Raw genomic sequence first — 23,183 nt, 5'->3', positions numbered from 1 at the left:
CACATAAGGGGAGTGAAGTCACGGCGGTGTGGTGGAGGAGTGTTTCTGGAAGTCTTTATGAATTATAATTATAATTGATTCACTGGTCACTATCTAATGAATGTTGGACTCTTTGTGTTTAAAAACTGGACACTTTATTTATTCAATCATAGAATTTATTGCAACTATTCACTTTACAGGGTGTTGCTATTATAGTTTAAAGTGATAACAATCAGTGTTATTTATGTTATGTGTATACTTTATTAGATACATTTGAGTAGAGATTGTGTATTATTAGCATATTCACTGAGTATGTAGCGCCGCTCATTCTACACTGCTTGGTAGGACTTTTGCACATTATTATTTATTTAGAGTGGCAGCAATTTTTTTTTGTTTTGTTTGATTTTTTTTTGGTTTTGTTTTTTGGTGTAAGCGCAGTGGTGATACACAGGTGTGAGGTTGGAAGTGTGTATTATTGTTTATGCTACAAAATATACCCAAATTTCTTCATCAATTTAGGTATTCTGCTACATATTTTTGGTAAAAAAAAAATCCCAATAATTGTATATTGATTGGTTTGCGCAAAAGTTATAGCGTTTACAAATTATGGGATATATTTGTTGAATTTTTATTCATTTATTTTTTTACTAGTAATGGCAGCGATCAGTGATTTTTAGCAGGGCTGCGACATTGCGGTAGACAAATCGGAAACTAAGTGATATATTTGGGTACCAGTGACACTAGTACTGTGATCAGCACTAAAAAAAATGCACCATCACTGTACTAATGGCACTGGCAGGGAAGGGGTTAACATCAGGGGCAAATAAAGGGTTAAATGTGTTCCTGGGGAGTGATTTCTAACTGGGGGGTGCTTTTGACTGGGGGAAGAAAGATCCATCTCCCTGCTTAGAAGGAACACTGGTCTGCCTGAGAACGATCGACGTGTCCCGGTGTTGTGGCATATAGCGTCCGGCCATCACAGTACTAAACAGAAGGAGTTTCGGAAAATCTCCGAAGATGAACGGCGCCTGCGCCGTGAGTCAAGGTGGTAGCCCCACCATCCAAGTGGACATAGGGCTGCCGATATTAGAGGGCCCCTCGCGGGCTCGCTGCGATTTGGGCACAGCCTCACTGCGCTCGACTCTTTTCATTCTAACTCTATGTCCACTTGGATGGTGGGGCTAGAACCTGGACTCACGGCGCAGGCGACGTTCATTTTGGGCTATTTTCAGAATCTGTGTGTGCTGTGTACTGCGCATGCACAGTACACAGCGGACACTATCCAATGGGGGACACAATGTGATAGGACACCGGCAGACATCGCTTTTGGAAAAGCTGGGTACAATTTAAGAATACAAAGAAATATGCTGAAATATGGGAGGTATAGAGGAAAAAGAGGAGAGGAATGGAGACAAAAGGGGGAGATAATGGAACTAGGGGGAGGGGGAAGGGGGGCAGGAAAGGAATAGCGAGCAGAGTGTTGTAAAACTGTTTGTATTATGTGTGTTTTTTTTTTTTTTTAATATATAATTTTGTTATCCTTGAAAATTAAGCAGAGTTGCTGTTAAAAATAAAAATGTATTCAAATTGTGCCCTGCAGTGTAATTTAAATACTTTGTAACTCCTTATCAGGTCTGGTGACCCTAAATGACATGAAGGCCAAGCAGGAGGCTCTTGTGAAGGAGAGGGAGAAGCAGCTGGCTAAGAAGGAACAGTTTAAAGATCTGCAACTGTAAGTAGAATTTGAACCTACTAGTGAGTGTATAGTACTGTCTCCCAGCTCCAGAGTGGGATTCCTCACTCTCTGTCCCATGTGCACAGGAAGTTGGAGAAACAGAGGGAGAAAGAGCGGAAGAAAGAGGAGAAGAGGAAGATCGCCAGCTTGTCCTTTACCCTGGATGAGGATGAGGATGAAGAGGAAGATGATGAGGAGGAGGAGGTGGAGGAAGAGGAAGAAGAAGAAGAAATAGAGAGGGAAGGTGAGGTCTGGTTTTTATGCATGAGGATCATATACAGGAAACAGATCATTGCTCAGGCTGGATGTTTAGACAATGATAAAAAAGAAGGGAATTGAGCAAGGGCTACTCCAGTAGACATATTGGCCCTTAAAGTAAAAAAATGTTGGTTGCTGCCATCCTCGAACTGTCCTCCCTACGCAGGAAGTGGGTGGGGGACATACCGGAACTGGACGATGATGATTGGAGGGAAATCTGGGTGTTCCCGTTCTCTCCACTGGTCTCGGCCAGGGACAAACTTGTTCAGTATAAAATTATACACAGAGCGCACTACACACCCCATAGAATGCACCAGATGTCGCCGACACATTCCCCGGCGTGCTGGAGATGCTCGTATCAGCCAGGGGAGTATTTTCACATTTTCTGGGCTTGTCCAACAATTGGGCATTACTGGAAGGAAGTTCTCCAGGTGATAGCTAACATTACTAAGATTAGTATTCCTTATGATCCTAAATGTTGTCTGCTGGGGCTGGTGGAGCAGTTGATAATCCACAGAGCTAGGAAAATACTCATATCCTTATTACTATACTATGCACGTAAGGCCATCACGATGAATTGGAAGCAATCATCTCCCCCCTCTGTCAAGTTCTGGAAGGGTCTAGTGAATGCTAGTTTGCCCCTTTATAGAGCCACCTACGAGGGCAGGGGATGCCCAAAAAAATTTGAAAAGGTGTGGACTTGTTGGTTAGCTGATAGCACTACGGCGACTGATGCAGTAACTAACCCTTAGACCAACATTAAGGTCCTGATATGGTAATAGACTGACCCAGGTATTACTTGTACTTCTATGCTATGACATCGTGTACTTATGCTTTTGAGCACGGATTCTCCTGCTGTTAACCCTCCCCCCCATGGGGGCTTAGATACGTTTAGTTTTGTTTTTATCGGTCTGCCTGGTTGAGGCCTGTTGTTGCCTCAGAGGCAGACCGATCATGTTGTGTTACCTGATATGCCCTGCTGCGGTTGTAGCCGTAGCGGAGAGTTTGCCCCTGCGTGGGTACTGTTGGCCCAGGTGTGGGCAATTTTCTATGCTATTGAAAAACTCAATAAAAAAGATTTTACAAAAAAAATGTAATAAAAATATTTATTAGAGAGTATACAAAGACATTCATGAATTACAGTAACAAAATAATTGTTAGATACCAGTACAGTAAAATTAAGTAAAAAAATAAATAAAAAGTAGTAACCCCCACAGGCATGGAGGGGTACAGATGGTATTGGTGTAGTCATGGACCTCAACTAGTTTCGCGGCCTATGCCGCTTCCTAAGGAGGCGTCAACCCAAATATCTAAAAGAAATACAATATAGGGATGTATAATAGCGAGCAAACAATAGGCAGTGATGCTGCCAACCAAGACAAAATATTGGAGTATTGAATTAAACCAGAGCGACCCACCAGTAGCAGGCGGCAAAACTGAGACACCCAGAAAAATGGGTGTTCCCCCCCCCCCCCCCCGGGGGCGGGGACACAGGGTGTGTCTGTGTGGGGGTAAGGACTAGAAAGATGTAATAAAATAATTAATATCATGGGGAGTTGATACATTTTAAGAATTATTAAAAAGAGAGAAAAAAGGGGGGGGGGGATGGGGAAAGACGAGGGGGTGGAGGAGGGAAAAAAGGGAGGGGGAGGCTCCTCCCTCCTGTCATGTGCCCCTATAGCAAGCAGCTTGCTCCTGAGCTGCTGCTCCGTGTGTCCATTCACACACAGCCGAGACTCTATTTACCTTCTTACCTTTTTTTTTTTTTTATTATTATTAAATCATTTCTGATTGTATTTTTCTGCCTCCCTGTAACATCCTCTGTGAGCTCTGAAACCTCTCCTTTTCTCCCTCACTTCCATTCATTTGGAATGAACAGTGCACATTAAGTTGCTCTTGCTATGCACACTACAAATCCCATATTCTCCAGTCCATTTTGGTAGCGGCAAGAGAGGGAATTCCTACATGCAGTGGGACCATGGCGAATTAAAGGAGAAGTATGGGAATGCAAAGATAGTACATGCTACCCCCATACCTGCATTTCTTTCTTTCCTCAGCCCTATAGTTTTTGCAGAATAGTCTTTTGAAGTGTCCAGAATCGGCCTCTAATGCTGTGTACACACATGCGGAATTTCGGCCAACAAAAGACCGATGAGAGCTTTTCATCGGGAAATGCGACCGTGTGTACGCTCCATCGGAATTTAGCTGGCCGAATTCCCACCAGCAAAAAATTTGCGAGCTTGTTCTCAGTTTTCCCGATAGAAAAACTTTCTATCGGAAATTCCGATCGTTTGTATGCAATACCGACACGCAAAAAATCACGCATGCTCAGATTCAACTACGAGACGGAAACTATTGGCTACTGGCTATCGAACTTCCTTTTTCTTGTCCTGTTGAACATCACAGCGTTCTTGGCGGTCGGAATTTGGTGTGACTGTGTGTAGGCAAGACGGCTTGAGCAGAATTCCGTTGGGAAAACTATCAGACCTTTTTCCAACCATAATTCCGATCGTGTGTACGTGGCATAACGTTTCTTTCTCAGTTCAAAAGTTTGTATGGGGTGGACAAAGCTCCACAATCCAGCCACTCCTCCACTCCCTCCCTCTAGAGGACATGTAGGTGTGATTGGTGAAGAGGTGCACACCCAGGCTTCTATCTAGAACGAGCACATTCTTCACATGCCTCTGTTTCCATGGCAGCATGTCCCCAACTAAAACCCAGAAGCAGAAACGCTGTGATACAAGTGAAGCCTCCTCCCCTTTCCCTGGCTGTTATCTGTAAGCTCTCCTCTGCAAGACTCCATACCCTCTCCCCTGGGCTGTTTTTTCCTGTGTCCTCCGAATTCCCACCCCTCTCCTCCCCCCTTATCCCTCTCCTCCCCCCTTACCCCTCTCCTCCCCCCACACCCCTCTCCCCTCTTCTCCCCCCACACCCCTCTCCCCTCTTTACATTAATATGTTCCTGTTCACTTAGTCTTAGGTTGAATTTATGTCTTGTCCTCTTTTATTGTAGAGCTACCAAAAAAAAAGAAAAAATTGGGGAAGAATCCAGATGTGGACACCAGTTTCCTGCCAGATCGAGACCGAGAGGTATGTTGTGTTTTTTTTTATTTTTTTTATTTTTTGGCATAATTTTGTTTTTATTTTATACGGCATTAAAGGCAAACGTTTTTTTTTTTTTTTTGTTTATCCTAATTCTATGCGTTAAGATAAAAAACCTTCTGTGTGTAGCAGGCCCCCCCAAAACATACCCTGGGCCCCTACCCTTTCCAGCGATATCCACGGTTCCCTCGGCCATCCGTGACTCGCGTCCTGATTGGCTGTGGCACAGCTGTCAATCAAAGTCAGTTACCCAATCAAGAGAATCTTCCTTAATACCGCTAAAGAGGCTGGAGTACTTGGGTCTGATCATAGACACAGCCCAGGCAAAGATCAACTCCATAAGAGAGAGCTGGTGCAGATGGTCGGGTCAGATGGCGATCCCTCCATTCACCTTTGCATGAGGTTGCTAGGAACCATGGTGGCTTCATTTGAAGAAGTTCCCTATGCCCAGTTTCATTCAAGACTGTTGCAAAACAGTATCCTGTCTGCTTGGACAAAACAATTCAAGCTTTAGACTTGCCAATGCAGCTGCCCCCAAGAGTGTCTCAAAGCCTCACTTGCTGGTTACTAACCCAGAATCTGCTGAAAGGAAAATCCTTCTGACCAGTCATCTGGAAAGTGGTAACGACAGATGCCAGCCTTTCAGGCTGTGGAGCAGTACTAGAAAAGACAACTGTCCAGGAACAGTGTTCAAGAACCGAAAGAACCTGGCCCATCAATATCCTAGAAATAAGGCCAGTACGCTTGGTTCTAAAGGCCTGAACTTTCAGGTTACGGGATTGTCCTGTCAGGATTCAATCCGACAATGCCGCAGCTGTGGCCTATATCAATCACCAAGGGGTTACCAAAAGTCTCAGCACAGAGCGAGGTGAACCATATTCTAACTTGGGCAGAAAGGAATGTTCCATGCCTATCGGCAGTCTTCATTCTGGGAGTAGAGAATTGGCAGAGAATTGGCAGGCGGACTACTTCCAGGGGAATAGTCTCTTCACCCTGGCATATTTCGGGCTGTTTGCCAAAGATGGGGGACTCCGGACGTAGATCTCCTAGCGTCCAGGTTCAACATGAAGTTAATCAACTTTGTGGCCAGAACAAGGGATCCACTCGCATGCGTAACTGATATGTTGGTGACCCCCTGGGATCAGTTCTCACTGATCTATGTATTCCCCCCCTATTCAGTTGCTGCCTCAACTTCTTTGCAGGATCAAGCTGGAAAGAAAGCTGGTAATTCTGGTGATACCAGCATGGTCCAGAAGGTCATGGTATGCAGAAATCGTAAAGATGGCAGTGGAGGGCCCATGGTCCTTCCCACTATGGCTAGATCTGCTCTCACAGGGACCAATATTCCATCCTTCCATATGCTCTCTAAATTTAAGGGCTTGGCTATTGTAACTCACATTCTGAAGAAACGTGGGCTTTCTGAGTCAGTTATCTCTACCCTGATTAATGCAAGAAAGCCAGCTTCCAGAACTGGAGGGCTTATGTTTCCTGGTGTGAATCCCAAGGGTTGGTACCCTCGGAGATATATCATAGGCAGAATTCTTGCCTTTCTACAATTGGGGGTAGAAATGAAGTTGGCCTTGAGTACTATTAAAGACCAAGCTTTATCGGTCTTATTTCAAAGACCACTTGCTACTCATTCTTTAGTCTGGGGTTTTAAACAAGGAGTAACGTGGCTTAATCCTCCTGTCAAACCTCCCTTGAACCCTTGGGAGTTGAACTTAGTTTTGTGTTACAGAAACAGCAATTCGAACCGATACAACTTATTCTCCTAGTCCTTCTGACAAGGAAGTTGGTATTTTTGGTTTCTATATCCTCAGCAAGGAGGGTTTCGGAAATGGCTTTTTTTTTGTAAAGAGCCATATTTGATTTTTCATGAGGACGTGTTACGCCCTTGTCCAGACTTTTTGCCAAAGGTGGTTTCAGGTTTTCACCTGAACCAAGATATTGTCCTGGCATCGTTTTTTCCAAAACCATATTCCAGGGAAGAAAAGTCACTACATTGTCTTGATGTAGTGAGAGCAGTGAAAATCTATTTAAAGGCAACTGCTCAGATTCGTAAGACTGGTGTCTTATTTATTCTGCCAGAGGGTCCTAAGAAGCAGCGTCAAAATCCAATGTCGCTAAGTGGATTCGGCAAGTGATAATTAAAACTTATGATTTAAGGGGTAAGATTCCCCCTTTTCAAGTTAAAGTGCACTCTACCAGGGTGGTTAGTGTTTCTTGGGCAGTGCGTCATCAGGCCTCCATGGGTCAGATCTGTAAGGCCGCAACTTCAGTGCATACATTCACAAAATATTGTCAGGTGGATGTAAGAAGGCATGAGGATATCGTCTTCGGCCGCAGTGTGCTGTAGGCAGCAGTATAATTCCTCAAGTCTGGGGGTTGACTCTCCCTCTACTCAAGTAGCATTGCTATGTGACGTCCCATAAGTAATTACTTAAGGCTCTGTGTCCTATGATGTACTCCAAGAAAATGATTTTACAGGTAAGCTGTAATTAAAATCCTATTATTGTTTCCATTATGCTGTATATGATTTGGATTGTCCTTGTTCCCTTCAGGAGGAAGAAAACCGTCTTAGAGAAGAGCTGAGACAAGAGTGGGAGAGGAAGCAGGAGAAGATTAAAAGTAAGGGATAATGTCCGGCTTGGGGAGGGGATTGCGGAGGCTTTCACTTCTGAGCTTTCCTGTGGTTTACACTGCTTTATTCTCTGCTCAGGTGAAGAAATCGAGATTACCTTCAGTTACTGGGACGGTTCAGGACATCGCAGGACAGTGAAGGTAATTATCCCCTTTGTCCTCATTAAGTGGGAGCATGTTGTATACAGACACATATAGTAATAAGGTTGCTACATTCATTACATTAAAGGTAATCTGTAACACACTTGTGTGAAAAGTCTGAAATGAAAGATGCGATGATAGCCATGCATTAGATGATAGCCATGCATTAGATGATAGCCATGCATTAGATGATAGCCATTTGGAGCTGTGACATCATTTGTGTTGAAACCCATGAACCTGGGCACACTGCTAATGTATCTATAGATTTAAAGAAGAACTTTACCTGGGTTTGGGAAAATTTTTAAAGCCAGCAGCTACAAGTACTGGCTGGGGGTGAACTAGCTTGTCATGGGGGGTTGAACTGCCTGAACTTGAAAGAAGCAGCTGGCTGAAAAGGACCAAGATAGTGGTGGAGGATATAGGCAAGGACAAACAAATGGCATATAGCTGCTGAATATTCTGAAAAGGTGAATGTTGGCTTAAATTTAAAAAACGTACACTCAAGGTAAAAGGGGGGTGAGGTAACGTGTTACTAAACCCACAACAGTAAAATCAGTCTGTATATGCAATAAAGCATGCTTGTAATACTCGCCGTGGAACCTAAGGGGTTAATCCTCCACATTGTGTAAAAAGGCTGTTTGATCCTGTCTTCTCTGATCCTCTCCTCCTTCCACTGACTCCAATATATTTCCTGATAATACAGGGCCGGTGGAAGGGCTGCACATGCTCAGTTTGGTGTGTATTGCTAGAGAGTTTTTTTTTTTTTTAATCTTTAGCGCTGTGCTGATCACACGCTCCCATCGGCACTGTCCAGATAGAGGGTCAGGGGTCCTGCATCCTGATAGGACAGTCAGTGCAGAATGAAAACTCCTCCCACAAGCTTTAACCAGTGCTTGGCCAGACACTGACAGAATTCACAAAACTGCTATATACTGCAGATGAGAAAAGGTGTTTAACCATTTATATTTACTAAAATAATTGCATTTCCATGTTCTGTGTACTGTGGGAGACCAGATATAGTGTATGCAGGGTCCTGGGTTTAGTAACACTTTAAATTCTGCTTTAACTTCCCAGTTGTGAGCTGCCGGTGGGAAGGTGACTGTATTGTTTTAACTGCAGTAGAGAAGAAGTCATGTCATCAGAGTGGTGTTGCTGTGTCCTGGGATTGTGTATTTTAAATATTCATATGGCTTTTTTGGCTGTAATTCAGGTTTAGGTTAAAGTTTACATTTTAAGTGCAACTGGCATTTTATGGGTTCCAAGGAACACAGAAGAAGCTTTGTTTAGAACAAAAGGTGTGAGCAGCCAGGTTCTGGTGCTTGCTTCCAGAGATTTATTAGGTTTGTGTTCTGTTTTAAACAGAGTTCCTTTGATTAGTTTTTGGATTCTGCCCTGTTTAAACTTTTGGTTTAGTAATAATGACCGGTCTGCCTTTAGTAACCTCTGATGCTCATACAGGGGGGGAAAGGGGCTGAGCTACTTCCAATCACTCTCGCCGTTTATATAAACATGCCACTTTTCTCTCCAGATGAAGAAAGGAAATACCATCCAGCAATTCCTGCAGAAAGCTCTTGAGATCCTGCGGAAAGACTTCAGTGAACTCCGGTGAGGAGAATTGTGCAGATTTATTTCTAGACTTGAGAATGAAGTGATAAGAAAATGCAGTTCTATCCAAAGACAAAGGAAACGTCATGCATTTACAGCACACACAGCCCTAATTTCAGCATAAGTCTATTCTCAGGGGAGAGATGTTGGAAGAGGAATTTAAAAGAAGACTACAGCAGTCATAGCTGAAGAAAAGACAAATCGGAACAATGTACTTCCCTCATCCTTGTCTTCATATGCTCCTACATGAGATTAATGTTTTCACGCCTCCTTTCATATGGCCTAGGGATTAAACTTTCTTTACAAAAAGTAAAGGACAGTCAGGTTATATTGTTAGTATGAACCAGTTAGATTGATTTGCTTAAACTGGCCTTTAACCACTTTGCAACCGAGCCGTAGTACAATGATGTCCTCGCTTGGAAGTGGAATACCAGGGTTATGGCTGCAGCAATATGGCATATCCCTGGTATTTTCTATTTTATTTTTTTCAGCCGGCGATTCTCTAACTGCTAAAAGTGATCTGAGCAGTTGATTAGCCACTAGATCACTTTTAGAAGTGGCAGCATGAAGGGGTTTCAGACACTTTCCGCTGATTCTCAGGCTTACTTGGATGATCAGAAGCCCCAGAAACGAATCCAGTGGTTGCGGTGGCTGACCACAGAGATTAGCTGAGGAAAGGTGGCCTCAGCTAAACTCCATGGTCTAGGTGGACCGGAACCAATGCTTTCCATTGTGGAGGAGAGATGTGGGGTATATGGAGCGAACCCATTTGGACAACATAGAAGCCCTATGCAGATGGTGTCACTGGTGGGTGTTGAGCCCATTATCCAGTCATACAAGGTATCTGCCACTAATCTAACACCACATTTGCATTCCATTTAATGCTGAGTAACAATACCAACTCACATTTGTTTTCTTAATTCAGGGAAAGTGTACGGGTATTTTTGTCAATTTAATCATTTTTTAAGTTTATACACTGATGTTTTTATATAATTTTTAAATGATTATAAAATTATATTTTAAAAATCACCAAATATAGGGTGCATCCTGGGCTCCCATTATGACTGCATGCTTTCAAAAGCTGTCTGTGTATAACTAAGCCATTGGCTCATAGTATGAGCTCAGCTATTGGCTTCAAAAATATAAACACATTTTTACAGTATTTCATATTTGGTGAAAAATGGTTTTCAAGTTTTTACTTCCTGAACATGACTAAATAATTATATACTAAACACTTTGTATTTTTTTTATGATTTATAATATTCTGTGAAATTCCTACAGGTCGGCTGGAGTAGAGCAACTCATGTACATCAAGGAAGATCTCATCATCCCGCATGTAAGTTCTTACAGAGCAGTTATAAACTGTGGTCAGACCAGTAAAAAAAAAAAAAAAAGCAAGGGTATACATGTACAGTGTGGGGTTTTTTATTTATTTATTTTTTGTTTGTTTGTTTTAACCAGTGGGTTGAACGGGGAAAAAAGTCAGATCCCTCCATTAACACAAGCAATGTTAATGTTAATGCAGGGATCTCTCCCGCTGAGTTATTGTATTCTGGCAGGGGGGATTTCCTGCTGAACCGGTCAATTTTTGGTCTACGCTTAACTACCTCAAGCCCGCCATATTGTGAAATGATGGGTGGGTGGCGGCTCCCTCCTTTCTCGGGCGACGTTATGACGTCTTCCCACTCTTGCCATGCTTGTGCACCCGTGGGGGCGCACGTCGATCGGTGGTGTGCTCATTCCCTGGGACACAGTGCATCACCAATCCCAGTAAAGAGCTGATGACGAGGCTCTTTACCCATGTGATCAGCTGTGTCCAATCAAAGCTGATCACACGTAAACAAGGAAATGCTGATGACAGCATGTGAGGAAGGCCGATCAGCGGCATTTCCTCACAAGGGAGATCTGCACATAATCGGGGTACTGATTATCAGTGCAACCCCATCAGTGGTGCCAATCAGTCCTGCATATTAGATCCACCTCATCAGTGCCCTTCAGTGCAGCCTCATCAGCGCACATCAGTGAAGGAGAATAATTACTTATTTACTAAATTTTATAACAGAAACTAAGAACTTATATTATTTTTATTTTATTTTTTTTCTTTCATTTTTTGTAAAAAAAACAAAACAAAAAAAAACCCGGTAGTGGTTAAATACCCCCAAAAGAAAGCTCTGTTTCAAAAAAATTCTAATGTTTTTGTTTGGATACAGCAGTGCATGAATGCGCAATTGTCATTCAAAGTGCGACAGCGCTGAAAGTTGAAAATTGGCCTTGGCAGAAAGGGGTTAAAAGTGCCCAGTAGCCAAGTGGTTAAGAGGTGGTTGTGTTGCTGCCCTGCAGGGTTGGTCCATCCAGAACACACATAAGTTCACTACTAAGTCACCTGCTTTCTTATTTGTCCTCTGCTGAGATATCTGTGCAGCGTTCCTGGGTCTGCATATCTGCTTTGACCAGCATGAGGGGCTTGAACACTCTCTGCTTGTTGACTTTTGAATGTATTTTATACTATGACCAATGCAGCAGGAGTAGTGAGAACACCCCAAAATGGGCAGACACATACTTGGGAATGTAAGCATTCAGTGGGTAACGCAACCGGAATTGTAATACAACCTTTAGAATTATGGAGTGTCTAATAAATTACCCTGTTTGTTTTCACTCATTCTAATTCACATCCCTTCTACTCTGCAGCATCATAGCTTTTATGATTTCATTGTGACAAAAGCCAGAGGCAAAAGTGGTGAGTAAATGACACTTGATTGAAGATTATTTTTATGTACTGTGTAAGAATTGCAGCAAGCAGATTTGTTAACATTCTCTGCTGGAGAATTACTCAGTAGTTATTATTATTATTATACAGGATTTATACAGTGCCAACAGTTTGCACAGTGCTTAATAAAATTAGGGAAAACATTATTTACATTACAATTTAGTACAAGAGGAATCGGAGGGCCCGGCTCATTAGAGCTTATAATCTAAAAAGGAAGGGTCAATTGATACAAAAGTAAAACGGTGTATTAGTTAGCAGGATCGGCTTCTTTTAAAGGGAAGGGTTTTCAGGGATCGTCTAAAGATGGATAGATTAGGGGACAGTCTGACAGATTGGGGCAGGGAGTTCTAAAGGATGGGAGAAGCTCTGGAGAAATGCTGGAGGCGATCATGGGAGGAGGTGACAAGGGAGCTAGAGAGCAGGTCTAGGGAGGGCCAAATAGAGCAGCTTGGTTGGTATTTTGGGACTAGGTTAGTGATGTAGCTGGGGGCAGAGTTATGGATGGCTTTGTAAATTGTTAGTACTTTGAATTTTATTTGCTGCTTGAGTGGAAGCCAGTGGAGGGATTGGCAGAGAGGGGTGGAGGACACTGAATGGTTGGTAAGGTGGATGAGTCTTGCAGCGGCATTCATTATGAACAGAAGGGGGGATAGTCTATGTAAAGGTAATCCAATGAGGAGTGAGTTTTAGTAGTCGAGGTGAGAAATAACCAGTGAATTAGAAGCTTGGTGGTGTCATTAGCTAAAAAGGGGCATATTCTGGAAATGTGGCGGTGGCTAAGGCGGCATGATTTGGACAGGGATTGGATGTGGGCCTGAAAGGACAGTTCAGAGTCTTAAGTTTACCCCTAACACCCTGGCCTGTGGGGACGGCCTGATAGATGTACCATTGATCTTGACAGAGAAGTCAGGGGAAGGGGCACATGGGGGAGGAAATATTAAGAGCTCGGTTTTAGATGGATTCAGTTTGAGGAAGTGTTTGACATCCAGACTGAAATGTCTGTTAGTAAATCAATCATTTCGTGAGGAGACTGATGGAGTTAGCTGAGGAACAGAGAGATGGACATGGGTGTCATCGGCATATAAATTATAATGGAAGCCATGGGAGGAAGCCAGCTGACCCAGGGAGGACGTGTAGATTGAGAATAGTAGAGGCCCAAGGACAGAACCTTGGGGACCCCAACAATGAAAGGATGAAGTGGAGTTGTAAGTGACACTGAAGGTGCGGTGAGATAGGTAAGATTCAAACCAACTGAGAGCGCAGCCAGGGAGACCAAGCAAATTGAGTTTTTTGAGGAGGAGGGGGGGGGGGGGGGGGGTCAACTGTATCAAAGGCAGCGGAAAGGTCCAAGAGTAAGAGTACGGAATAATGACTGTTGGTTTTGGCTGTTAGTAAGTCATTTGTGAGTTTTAGGAGGGCAGTTTCTGTTGAGTGCTGTAGGCCAAATCCAGACGGAAGGTGATTAAGAAGTTTATTCTCAGTGAGGTCGTCGCTCAGTCGGTTGTAGACTGAAACGTTCAAGGAGTTTGGAGGAAAAAGGGAGTAGAGAGATGGGTCTTGGGTTGTTAAGATTGTTGGATGCAGGGATCTCTCCTGCTGAGTTATTGTATTCCGGCAGGGGAGACTTCCTACTGAACCAGTCAAATTATTTTAAATTTTTTTGGTCTGTGCTTAACTAGCTCATTATTGTCAAATAATGGATGGGCGGCGTCCCCCACGCTCTTGGATGACCTCATATGAGGTCTTCCCACTCTCTCCGTGCTTGCACTCCCATGGGGGTGCACAGCGAATGGTGGTATCCTAAAACTCACAAATGACTTCCAGTCAAATGCAACGGTCATTGTTCCGTACTCTTAAGCCCCATACACACGATCAGACTTTCCGACGGGAAATGTTCAATGTCAGGCTGTTGGCAGAAAAGCCGACCGTACGTACGCTCCATCGGACAATTGTTATTGGACTTTCCGCCAACAAATGTTGGCTAGCATGTCTTCAAATTTTCTGCCAACAAATGTGTGTTGTCTGAGCCAGAAGCGGTCAGTCTTGTAAATTAGTGTTCGTAATGGAGAATTAACATCCGTGAAGTGGCAGATTTTGAAATCTCTAAATGCAGTTCACAGTTCTCATCTTCTTTAATGGGATAATAATGAAGCTGCTTTGCTGGTGATACTGATGGAGTTATTGCAAATTCATTTTCAAAGACTCTTTTTTTTTTTTTTTTTTTTTTTTCTAGTGATATCAAGATTAATATTATGATTTTTTTTTTTTTTTATCAATTGGGGAAGTTACCACAGTACCATTATCCTGTAGTTTTTAAGATCAAAGGTATAACTATGTTGGTGTCACTTGTCAATTTTACATTGTATTTTTTTTAAATGTAACTGCCGACTCCCAAACTGTTAAAACACAAAGCCAATTTTTTTTTATTGTGCATTAAAAAAAGAAAACAAATACAATCAGACATGCTATCTGCCAATAGAACTTAACCAAAAAGTGCATTCTATGCATCCAAAAATATAGAAATAACAAATCAAATCATTATTCAACCAAAAAATAATCTCAAAGCAATAACTCCAAGGCCAATAATAAATAACATGTTATCTCCTCCGATTCCGCAACATGTCTGGTTGACGAACAGCCATTCAGAAACTAACTGAAAAGCACAAAATGAAAAGCGTGAAAAGAAAAGCCCGAATTAATACTCGCCAAACTTCTACTAACACTAAATTAGCAGAAGGAGCCCAAAGGGTGGCGCTAAAGAGCTTAAAAACCATGTAGTACGTCACTACCTTGGTAATTGTTGGCCAACATTTGTGTGACCATGTGTACACAAGACAAGTTTGAGTCAATGCCCTTCTCACAAAATTCTACGATTTTGTTTGCGGAAAGTCCGATCTTGTGTACAAGGCATTACTCTTGGACCTTTCCGCTGCCTTTGATATAGTTGACCACCCCCTCCTCCTCAAAAAGCTAAATTTGCTTGGTCTCCATGACTGCGCTCTCAGTTGGTTTGAATCTTACCTATCTCACCGCACCTTCAGTGTCACTTACAACTCCACTTCCTCCTCTCATCGTTGGGGTCCCCCAAGGTTCTGTCCTTGGACCTTTACTATTCTCAATCTACACGTCCTCCCTGGGTCAGCTGGCTTCCTTCCATGGCTTCCATTACCATTTATATGCCAATGACACCCAAGTCTATCTCTCTGTCCCTCAGCTGTGAACATGCAGGTTAAGAATATCTCTTCACAAAACAAAAATCCGCACAGGTATGCAGCATATGTTGTCCACGTTTTGCTATCCATGCGTGAAAAAGTCAGCAGATTTTATTCTCTCATTTATTGAGGATATAGATATGTGGGGGAATAAATGGAGCTATTTAGCAGCTAGAAGTGAGTTTTAAAGAATAAGTGAATTTTTTAATGTTCAGAAAAATGATGCAGATTTGTGCCTAGAAATGTTTCCCTTTTTCTTCATTTTGAACGCTGTCATCAAGTCTGTAATCCACTTTGAATCTCATTATATCCTAAACTGTGAGGATGAGGCAGTCCTTATGTAGGAGGTTACACCAAAACATCTCTTTAGATGTGAACAGTGGAAACGAAGGTTGCCTCCTTTCTACCTGGATCCAACAGCTCCCCACTGAAGAAGCATGCGCAGATATCATCCTTCTCTAGCTGAAATATACCCGCTGCCTAACTGACCGTAACTCTCCCCCTTTCACAGGTCCTTTGTTTAACTTTGATGTACATGAAGATGTCCGTCTGCTGAGTGACGCCACTGTGGAAAAAGATGAGGTAAAAATTAATTGGGAAAAACCTTTTCTTAGATTTAGGCTGGCCATACATTATACAATTGCCTTATTTCATTTCCTTTAGATTTACCTTCAACTATGTAGTGAAGGGCCTGCCTGATTGCATACATATTGAAAGGGTTTAGGTTTAGCTTCATATTATATGGTTTTGTTAAATCTAAAAGTAAATTGTGTAATGTATGGCCAGCCTTAGTTACAGTAGTAGGGAAAGGTTAGATAATTTGTCCAGTTTATATTGGTATTTCCTTCACTTCCTGTTCTGGGGGTACACATGGGGGTACACAGCCACATCCTGGCAATGGGACAGAAGTAAGACAAATCCATAATGTGGACTATAGAAACCTGACCTACTCTTACTGGACCTTGCACAGTTGTTGAATCCCTTTTTTTTTTTTTTTTTTTGTCTTTCAGTCTCACGCTGGCAAGGTGGTTTTGCGGAGTTGGTACGAGAAAAACAAACATATATTTCCAGCTAGCCGGTGGGAGCCATATGACCCAGAGAAGAAGTGGGACAAATACACAGTAAGTGTGCTGACAGTGTGAGAATCACTGCATCAAAGTACTGAGAAAAAAAAAAAAAATTTTATGCCCAGACATCGGCGAGATTCAATATGTCATAGTGCAGTGGTCAGCTGGAATCGGGTGATTTTGGGGCAGTAATTTTATGCCTTTAAAAAAGTGAGGCAGTCCTGAATTATTTCTATAGTAATGTAAGGTGAAGTGCTGACCGAGAAACTAGCCACAGGCGTACGAGAATACACTAATTGTTTATTCTCAAAGTGGTAGTAAAGCCTACCTTGTTTACTTGTAGCTACAGGTAAGCCTAGAATAAAGCTTACCTATAGGTACAGTAAATCTCTCCTAAACGTGCTCTGTTCAGGAGATGTTTACTATAGTAGCAGCCGGTAACGTCACTGGCGCATGTGCACTGCGCTCTCTCAATGGACAGCGTACCGTTCATTAAGAGAGCCATACTGCAGCTGTGACTCCTGCACACATGCGCGAGAGTCACGTCATCGCAGCTCGGCCAGTCAAACTGCTGAAGCCCGCAAACCCCGGCTGAAGATGGAAGCCCTGTCAGCAGTGACGACACGCCAGTGGAGGGCTTTGTTCTAAGATACAGTGCCTTGAAAAAAGTATTCGTACCCCTTGAAATTTTCCACAATTAGTCATGTTACAAACAAGAACGTAAATTTATTTTTTGTGATAGACCAACACAAAGTGGCGCATAATTGTGAAGGGGAAGGAGAATGATAAATGGTTTTTAATTCTATTTACAAATAAATATCTGAAAAGAGTGGTGTGCATTTGCATTCAGTCCTCTACTGATACCCTGAACTAAAATGTAGTGGAACCAATTGCCTTCAGAAGTCACTTAATTGGTAAATATAGTCCACCTGTGTGTAATTTAATCTCAGTATAAATACAGCTGTTCTGTGAAGCCCTCAGAGACTTGTGATGCTGCGTACACTCGACCAGACTTTTGGATGGACTAGGTATATTCCAATAGTGTATGGGCTCCAGTGGACTTTTTTTTTTTCCCCAAAAAGTCTGACGGACCTAGAAATAAAACATATTTCAAATCTTTCCAACGGACTCTAGTCCGGTCGAAAAATCTGTATGCTAGTCCAACGGACGAAAACCGATGCTAGGGCAGCTATTGGCTGCTGGCTATGAACTTCCTTATTCTAGTCTGGTCTTAAGTCATCACATTCGAATCTGTCGGACTTTGGTGTGCTTGTGTGTGGCCAAGTCCGTTAGTTCGGAAAGTCCGTCGGAACTCCGCTGAAAGTCCGTTGGGAAAACTGTCGGACCTAGTCCATCGAAAAGTCCAGTCGTGTGTACGCGGCCTCAGAGAACCTTAGTGAACAAACAGCATCATTAAGGCCAAGGAACAAACCAGACAGGTCAGGGACCCTATGTATGGCAGAAAACGAACACTGCCCATCCCCCGAACACACCATCCCTACCGTGAGACATGGTGGTGGCAGCATCATGTGGTGGGGATGGTTTTCTTCAGCAGGGACAGGGAAGCTGGTCAGAGTTGATGGGAAGATGGATGGAGCCAAATACAGGACAATCTTAGAAGAAAACCTGTTAGTCTGAAAAAGACTTGAGACTGGGATGGAGGTTCACCTTCCAGCAGGATAACGACCCGAAACATCCAGCCAGAGCTACAATGGAATGGTTTACATCAAAGCATAAGTATGTGTTTGAATGGCCCAGTCACAGTCCAGACCTAAAGTTGAAAATTGCTGTTCAGACACTCTCCATCTAATCTGACAGAGCTTGAGGTATTTTGCAAAGAAGAATGGGCAGAAATGTCCTCTCTAGATGGGCAAAGCTGGTAGAGACACCCCCAAAAAGACTTGCAGCTGTAATTGCAGCGAAAGGAGGTTCTACAAAGTATTGCCTCCGGGGGGCTGAATACAAATCTCATTTTTCACATATTTATTTGTAAAAAAAAAAAAAAAAATTGAAAACCATTTATCATTTTCCTTCCACTCCACAATTATGTGCCACTTTGTGTTGGTCTGTCACATAAAATCCCAATAAAATACATTTCTCTTATATTCACCGACCGACACAGCTCCTCTCTGTAACAAAATGGATTGTTAGCCCTATCACTGGAGATTACTAGGCAAAGTTGTAATGCAACACTTCAGAACTTTTAGTTCCGCCCAGGGGGCAGTCCCTAGGCTACAATCCCCACAGTCTGCCCTAGCAGCCTCGGTTTTATTTTGCCTAGTGAAGGAGATACACCTAGGAACCCTGCGGGCCCATAGGTCTGTGTTTTTTGATGCAGAAGCTTGGCATTTTGCACAAGATGAATGATCCTGTGATCTTCTATCAACAGCCGGCTGGGTGACAGGCTGGTTCACTTATCCTTGTAGACTCCCCAGTCCAGCCATTGAGCGTGTGCAGGTCGCAGCTACGGCTGGGCAGGCACCGACATACCTCGGCTCCAGAGGTGGTCGGGGAGCTTTTATGCTCCGGGCATACATATGACCGGGCTACTGATGTCTGCGTCACAGTATGCCGGGCCAGTAGACTTCCCTGTACTGATCAGGAGTTGGCTACAATGGAATGTCTCCCAGCTCTTCAGGACTGGTAAGTACAGCCCTCCCTGTCTCGGCAGGGCTGAGCAGCTGGGCATTCCCTGGGAGGTCAATTCGGGGGCCCCCTCTCTTCTCTCCCCTGTCCCTAACTCCCCTCCTTTTCCCCCCTCTTGGGGGGGGCTGTACATGTAATGAGCGGTGTGTTTGTGCCCCTGGGCTCTCACCTGGGTTCTGGCTGTGCTGGGGTGCCTGGGTCCTGTGTGTTTTTCTTTCTGCCTCTCGTGGCGCTGGCTGGTGGCCATTTTCAGTGTGGGCAAGGACAGCATGCTTCTGGGCTTCAGACGGCCATTTTCCTGGTGATTCCCTATTCAAAACACTGGCGGCCATTTTCTTGAAGCCGGACCACGTTTTTTTTTGTGCTCTAGCAGCAGCTCCTGTGCCCTCAGCTTCCTGTTTTTCATCACAGAGCGCTGGGAGGCCTTCTGTGTAATCTGGACACGTGTTTCAGATCGATCAGTGACCGTTCACCGATCGTGCTGACGGACTGCCACCGACACAGCTTTGGTCCCTCTGCATCTGGGAGCGCTAGGGATCTACAGGCACTGCACTGCACTGCACAACTCCTCAGGGCGGTGAGTCCGGCGGGTTAGAACCCCTCAGTCAGCGGCAGCAAGGAGGGGGTGGGATGGTCACTGTCCTAAGTCCCCTTCGGGTGGCAGACAGGGTAGGGTCAGCATGGCTTCAGAAACTGGTGTTTCTTCCCCCAAAATCCAGGCAATTGCAACCGGGTCACCTACAGACTGTGTGGTCCCTATGGACACCCTGACGGCGGTCCTCAATTTGTTTATTGCCAAGATAGAGGCGGTGCGTGGGAAGAAAGGTGCTAAAAAGCAGCCCCTGGCGTGCGTTACCCTTTTGAGGAAGGCCTTCTAAAGAAATGGTCGGCTCCTCCGGTCGTGGACCCCCCAGTATCCAGGTTGAATAAAGTAACCACGATCCCGGTTGAGGGGACTCCTGCATTCAAGGATCCCACGGACAGGAAGGCTGAGGCAGTGGCTCGTTCCTTGTTTACGGTTGTGAGGTCAGCTGTGCGACCCGTACTGGCATCCGCACTTGTGTCACAGACACTTACTGAGTGGGCAAAACTTTTGCACTGCGAATTAGGAGAGCAACAGGTCTGCGTGGAACTAGCAGACCAGCTAGTGCAAGGCCTTAAGTACGTCTCTGACGCGGCCCTGGATACTCTCCCTCTGTTATCCAGGGTATCAGTGTCAGCTGTAGTGCTGAAGCGCCTGATTTGGCCAAAATGCTGGTCTGCTGACCAGGCATCCAAAAAAGCCCTGACGGACCTTCCTTTCCTTGGCGGCCGACTCTTTGGAGCCTCGTTGGATGAGATTATTAAAAAGGTCACTGGTGGTAAGAGTACACTATTCCCACAGGCCAGGAAAGCTAAGGAGCCACGCCGTAGGCAAGGGCCCTCTTTTTCCACTCACAAGCGGCTTTTTCGTCCGCCCAGAGCTTCGACGAAATGTCCCCAGCCTGACAGGACACCCACGGCCGGTCAAAAACCTCCCTGGAACCGCAAGCCTGCGAATAAAAGTGCTACCGCATGAAGGTTTGCCCCCACTCATGTCTCGGGTGGGGGGGTCGACTTCGGGAGTTTGCAGCACGGTGGTCCTCCCGGGGACAAGATAGTTTCTCTCTTGGCCCCAAAACCGATTCTTCCCCTCCAGGGATTTGCTGAATCGCGGGGTGATTGTACCAGTTCCGGAATCGGAACGCTTCCAGGGATTCTACCCAAATCTGTTTGTGGTTCCCAAGAAGGAAGGGGTACAGTGGTGTGAAAAAGTGTTTGCCCCCTTCCTCATTTCCTGTTCCTTTGCATGTTTGTCACACTTAAGTGTTTCGGAACATCAAACCAATTTAAACAATAGTCAAGGACAACACAAGTAAACACAAAATGCAATTTGTAAATGAAGGTGTTTATTATTAAAGGTGAAAAAAAATCCAAACCATCATGGCCCTGTGTGAAAAAGTGATTGCCCCCCTTGTTAAAACATACTATAACTGTGGTTGTCCACACCTGAGTTCAATTTCTCTAGCCACACCCAGGCCTGATTATTGCCACACCTGTTCACAATCAAGGCATCACTTAAATAGGAGCTGCTTGACACAGTAAGGTCCACCAGAAGATCCTTAAAAGCTACACATCATGCCGAGACCCAAAGAAATTCAGGAACAATTGAGAAAGAAAGTAATTGAGATCTATCAGTCTGGAAAGGGTTATAAAGCCATTTCCAAAGCTTTGGGAATCCAGCGAACCACAGTGAGAGCCATTATCCACAAATGGCGAAGACATGGAACAGTGGTGAACCTTCCCAGGAGTGGCCGGCCGCCCAAAATTACCCCAAGAGCGCAGCGACGACTCATCCAAGAGGTCACAAAAGACCCCACAACAACGTCCAAGGAACTGCAGGCCTCACTTGCCTCAGTTAAGGTCAGCGTTCATGCCTCCACCATCAGGAAAAGACTGGGCAAAAATGGCCTGCATGGCAGAGTTCCAAGGAGAAAACCACTGCTGAGCAAAAAGAACATCAAAGCTCCTCTCAATTTCTCCACAACACATCTTGATGATCCCCAAGACTTTTGGGACAACATTCTGTGGACCGATGAGACAAAAGTGGAACTCTTTGGAAGGTGTGTGTCCAAGTATATCTGGCGTAGAAGGAACACTGCATTTCATAAAAAGAACATTATACCAACAGTAAAATATGGTGGTGGTAGTGTGATGGTCTGGGGCTGTTTTGCTGCTTCAGGACCTGGAAGACTTGCCGTGATAAAAGGAACTATGAATTCTGCTGTCTACCAAGAGATCCTGAAGGAGAATGTCCGACCATCTGTTCGTGTACTCAAGCTGAAACCAACTTGGGTTCTGCAGCAGGACAATGATCCTAAACACACCAGCAAGTCCACCACCGAATGGCTGAAGAAAAACAAAATGAAGACTTTGGAGTGGCCTAGCCAAAGTCCTGACCTGAATCCTATTGAGATGTTGTGGTATGACCTTAAAAAGGCCGTTCATGCTCGAAAACCCTCTAATGTAACTGAATTAGGACAATTCTGCAAAGATGAGTGGGCCAAAATTCCTCCAGGACGCTGTAAAAGCCTCATTGCACGTTATCGCAAACGCTTGGCTGCAGTTGTTGCTGCTAAGGATGGCCCAACCAGTTATTAGGTTTAGGGGGCAATCACTTTTTCACACAGGGCCATGATGGTTTGGATTTTTTTTCACCTTTAATAATAAACACCTTCATTTACAAATTGCATTTTGTGTTTACTTGTGTTGTCCTTGACTATTGTTTAAATTGGTTTGATGTTCCGAAACACTTAAGTGTGACAAACATGCAAAGGAACAGGAAATGAGGACGGGGGCAAACACTTTTTCACACCACTGTACGTCCGATCTTGGACTTGAAAGCCCTCAATCACTTTGTAAAAGTGCAGAGGTTCAGAATGGAAATCGGTTCGCTCAGTAGTCGCTGCGCTCCATCAAGGGGACTCCCTGGCGTCCTTAGACATCCAGGATGCGTACCTGCACATTCCCATATGCCTTTAGCATCAAAAATTTCTGCGTTTTGCAGTCGGGGAAGCCCATTACCAATTTGTGGCCCTTCCCTTTGGTCTGGCATCAGCCCCCCGAGCCTTTACCAAAGTTCTGGCTCCAGTATTGGCGTTGCTGAGACAATGTGGGATCGCGATCGTGGGCTACCTAGACGATCTCCTCCTGAGAGCATCTTCTGCCTTTGGGTGACTGTTGAATCTAAAGAACTCTGTGATTGTACCGACCCAGCGTTTGGAGTACCTAGGTTTGCTGTTGGATTCTAGGGAAGCAAGAGTTTTTCTCCCTTCAGACAAATTGCAGACTCTCAGATCCCCGGTCAACTACTGAACCGCAAGTGGTTGTCGCTCCGGTTTTGCATGCGAGTACTGGGACACATGGTAGCCTCCTTCGAGGCAGTACCCTACGCCCAGTTCCACACCAGAGTGCTGCAGAAGGAGATCTTGTTAAAAGGGGACAAATCTCAGT

The 23,183-nt window shown here is 44.3% G+C and overlaps 1 protein-coding gene across 1 annotated transcript in view; it reads left to right on the top strand.

Moving 5' to 3' along the window:
- Positions 1-23,183, top strand: part of FAM50A (family with sequence similarity 50 member A) — a 36,481-nt gene that overhangs the window by 6,874 nt on the left and 6,424 nt on the right. Inside the window, exons 3-12 of the mRNA XM_077463267.1 lie at positions 1,612-1,711; positions 1,801-1,958; positions 4,985-5,061; positions 7,635-7,701; positions 7,793-7,854; positions 9,383-9,459; positions 10,741-10,795; positions 12,148-12,196; positions 15,950-16,020; positions 16,449-16,559. Coding sequence (XP_077319393.1) covers positions 1,612-1,711; positions 1,801-1,958; positions 4,985-5,061; positions 7,635-7,701; positions 7,793-7,854; positions 9,383-9,459; positions 10,741-10,795; positions 12,148-12,196; positions 15,950-16,020; positions 16,449-16,559 — 827 coding nt within the window. The remainder of the gene's footprint in view (positions 1-1,611; positions 1,712-1,800; positions 1,959-4,984; positions 5,062-7,634; positions 7,702-7,792; positions 7,855-9,382; positions 9,460-10,740; positions 10,796-12,147; positions 12,197-15,949; positions 16,021-16,448; positions 16,560-23,183) is intronic.

The sequence above is a fragment of the Lithobates pipiens genome, unplaced genomic scaffold (assembly GCF_037356315.1).
Source record: "Lithobates pipiens isolate NorthernLeopardFrog02 unplaced genomic scaffold, aLitPip1_a1.2 Scaffold_3, whole genome shotgun sequence".
Lineage (NCBI taxonomy): Eukaryota > Metazoa > Chordata > Amphibia > Anura > Ranidae > Lithobates > Lithobates pipiens.
Note: the sequence above shows the minus strand (reverse complement) of the source record. Positions and strands in the feature narration are given on the sequence as shown.